The sequence below is a fragment of the Montipora foliosa genome, chromosome 6 (assembly GCF_036669935.1).
Source record: "Montipora foliosa isolate CH-2021 chromosome 6, ASM3666993v2, whole genome shotgun sequence".
Taxonomy (NCBI): domain Eukaryota; kingdom Metazoa; phylum Cnidaria; class Anthozoa; order Scleractinia; family Acroporidae; genus Montipora; species Montipora foliosa.
This window is the reverse complement of record NC_090874.1, coordinates 73,574,253-73,577,914: the sequence shown is the minus strand read 5'-3', so window position 1 is coordinate 73,577,914 and position 3,662 is coordinate 73,574,253. Positions and strand designations below refer to the sequence as shown.

Genomic DNA, 3,662 nt, shown 5'->3' with positions numbered 1-3,662 from the left:
CAAAAAGTTACTATAATTTTATGAACCCTTTCGGGTCCCTCTTGAGAGTGACACCTAGTAGATTTTACTCTAACACTAGACAATTTTATTTGTCTATACATAGACCAAATGGGCTAACTCAAAGTTGTACCCAATTCAAACCCTTTGGGAATAAAACGTTTTGTTCCACATGTTTCCATATCACTCTAAAATGTGAATGCTGTGTATATTATAATGCAACACAATACACAAGGAAACTTAACCCCAGGGATATAGCATTGGATACAATATTAAGTTAGCTAATTTGGTTTATGAGGTCGGTTCATGGGTGAATGGGTTATTTAAATTAATGTAATCAGGGTCCAAAATTAACTTTTTGGTGCAGCCAAGTGGTGAAAAAAAAATTCTTTCAGTCAACAGATGCAAAAATCTGGTCGTCAAAAAGTGTATATAATTTTTTGCTTCTGATCATCGACAGAAAACATGAATTTCTCAACACATTTCTAAGCGGCAATTCAAGCATTCGTATTTCCTACTCACAAAAGGGTCAACGAGTAACGCTGTTGCACTTGAACCTTTCAAAGCATTTCCATTGAAACAACATCGAAAGGTGTCTAAATTTGAAGATTGGACATAACACCCGATTCACTCCAGTCATTCCAGTCTTACCCAGTACAAAGGTGGGCTAGCATGAATTACTAGCCTTATGTGCTGTGCAAAGGCTTCAACTGGTCACAAGTCATGAAAATTGTGAGTGCCAGGCCACTCGTGAATCAAATTTGATAGTTACATGTATTTTCGAACGTCTCAATGCTCTTAGACTTACGATATGTTTATTTTGGTGCTGTTTATATAATTTATCATCTCTTTCCTCAACATTGCTAAATGAACTGCTTCCATTTCTTATGCCCACGATATACTTTACATAAATTCCTTCACTAGCTCATTCTTTATTCACTGACTGCAAAAAATTCACAGACTAGTGGAGCTTACCAGCAGACATGTCACTCAACGAATAATTTATTATTATTATTATATACATTTGCGATAATATTGAAAGCATGCATTTCTCCATCTTTGTTGGTAGGTAAGGACTTTATGTATGGGGCATAATATCATGGTTATGGCGGCTGTTGTTGTTTGATGACATTGCATGAAGACAAGTACCAAGTGGGTAATTTTTGGGAATCATTCTTTCTTTTTTGAGCTAAAAATCGCTACAATAAGCAATGCAAACTTTTCAACACAAAAACAAATGGTCTAAAAGTCGGTCAGTTGAAGGTAGGCCTTTAAGCTGTTCATTCAGTACAAAAACAGTTTGAGTGCAATGAATGTTATTCAATAAATAATTATCTCAATTACAAAAGTTGTAATCATTTTAAATCAAACTCAAAGTACACTGACCTTTTCTCAAGACTCTCTTGCAATACTTCAGCACGCTCAATTGATTTTTTTATTTTTGCTTTCCCCAACATATCATCATAGAATTTCTAACATATACAACAACACAAATAACACTAGAAATATATAAATATTACTTATTCTTCTTATTAAGGTTTTTACCCTGTCAATGTCCTGATTACTTGAGCAGCATAAATTGGGAAAGCCGAGATGGTAGCTTCGTTAGTTAATTAAGCATCCAGGCTACTTAGCTACTGCACCCCAAGAGAGGTGGTAGCATCAAACCCAAGCTGCCTGATACTCTTTGTTAGGCTTCACAGTTGATTCAAGCACAGAGAATCACTTCACATCTAGTTAGGCGATTGTTTAGCAATATTTTTACATCCACATTGATTACGATAATTTTGATAGGTAAATTTCATTGATAATCTCAAAAGTCAACAGCCAACCATACTTTACACATATTTAAAATAATAAAGAGAAGTGCCAATCTGCCATTAAAGTTACCTTTAGTTACATCTTCAATTTATTTGCATAATAATTCGCCCTGTGTCAGAATACTGGTTATCAGCACAACTACAAGCCATATAATAAAGAGAGCTTGTTGACCTTTCATATCACACTCAGGTGGGATTTAAAATGGATTGCCATTGTGAATACCTATATGCATCTCCCACTATTATTGTATCCAACATTAACAAGTATTATTAAAGTACTATTGTATAATTTATTTTTGGAGTTCATAACAGGTTCACTCACTTTTTGCTGCGTATACTTGTTAGTCTTTTTTATCAAACAGATTATGTTAAAGTAGCGCATGAAGAATACATAGGCATCCTCTTCTTCACCATCCAGATAGTGGCTCTCTGCTTTTAAGAAAACTTTATCTGCAGCCTTGACATAGCTTTGAAGGGAAAGTCATTTATAATCATCAGCATTAACATCATTGTCATCATTGCCATCCTTACCCTAATATCTACGCCTTTTAATAACTGAATCAATACTTTCAAAGATGTAATCTAGTTGGGCACACACAAGAATAAATGTGATCTTACATGAGGTATGAAAACACGTGGAAGATGAGTTTTGCCACGCTCTCAAAACAAGAGAATCCTTAATTCTCATTCAAAGAGTTTGACAAACGTGTACTTTCATCAAGCAGAAGAGAATTCAAAAATGTACACTGGTCCGTGGTTGTCATGATAATACACACGTACATGAATTCGGAATTTCCATTCGATTTGAATGCCCAGAAGATTATATTATGGAAGAAGAATTTGAGTGGCGGTGATCACAGGGCTACAATAGGTATAATAGTATCCAAGAAATCACTCAAAATTAAACGTGAAACCTACGTCATTGGGTTTGCATTTCTGTCCGCTGGAAGACCAGGATCGGCTAACTTGTTGAGATCGCCCACGTTTGACGCTAAGTGCAGAGCCTTCAACGTCTTCTTTTCCGATGAAGGCATGACAGGATATCATTGAACCACAACTACATTACAGAAACCGTATAACAAGGGCACAACGTCCATAACTTGTTGAAGAACAGCCATCTTTAAAATGTACAGTGACGTCATTTGTTAAACTCTCTTTTAATTGGATAGCCGGCCGGCCAATGAAAACAATTGTTGTGAACTTTACGGAACGTCACGGAACGTCCCCAAAACCCGGAACTGCTACCGTCCCCCAAATAACGCGGAACACCGCCTAGAAAACCTGAGTAAAAATAACAAACAAACTGCGGTTATAAAAAAAACAGCTCCAGGTGCACATAAATATTGGTCTTTAAAATTGGAATTTACTTGCCAACGAGACAATAAATCCGCGAGACGATTCTCAGAACCAGCCAAATGAGTCGCTCGTAACTAAAACCACAGGCGCCCCAGGCTCAGTGTGAGGGAAACCAACAAAAATATAAGGATTTGTATGGGAATCCCGATAAAAGACCTGAGAGGATAATTTTACGAAAAAATTCTCAATTAAAAAGCCTAATTTTATTGCCATTGTGGGTCGCTCTCTTCCTGTGTGGCCATTATCAGCTCTTCGGTTGTCAACGGTCATAACAAAATACCAAGGATGAGCACTGAATTCTGACGAGCCCACCAAATTGAGTCAAATATTCCTGGTTAAAACGTCCCCATGGTTAAAATTCTATCGTATAATTCAAGGGAAAAGGTTTTTCTTTCATTTCAATCCGCTAGCCGCACAATCGACTTACGCACCAGTCAAGTGACACTTGACGCACCAATCAAGTGCTGAGCAATCACATTTTCAAAATCT

General features: G+C 36.8%; 1 protein-coding gene across 1 annotated transcript in view; it reads right to left on the bottom strand.

Annotated features, from left to right (window-relative positions):
* Positions 1–2,936, bottom strand: part of LOC138008400 (ubiquitin carboxyl-terminal hydrolase 8-like) — a 27,672-nt gene extending 24,736 nt beyond the window's left edge. The window contains exons 1-3 of the mRNA XM_068855728.1: positions 2,736–2,936; positions 2,140–2,284; positions 1,384–1,469 (exon numbers count right to left, since the gene is read on the bottom strand). Coding sequence (XP_068711829.1) covers positions 1,384–1,469; positions 2,140–2,284; positions 2,736–2,851 — 347 coding nt within the window. The 5' untranslated portion in view covers positions 2,852–2,936. The remainder of the gene's footprint in view (positions 1–1,383; positions 1,470–2,139; positions 2,285–2,735) is intronic.
* Between the last annotated feature and the right edge of the window lie 726 nt (positions 2,937–3,662).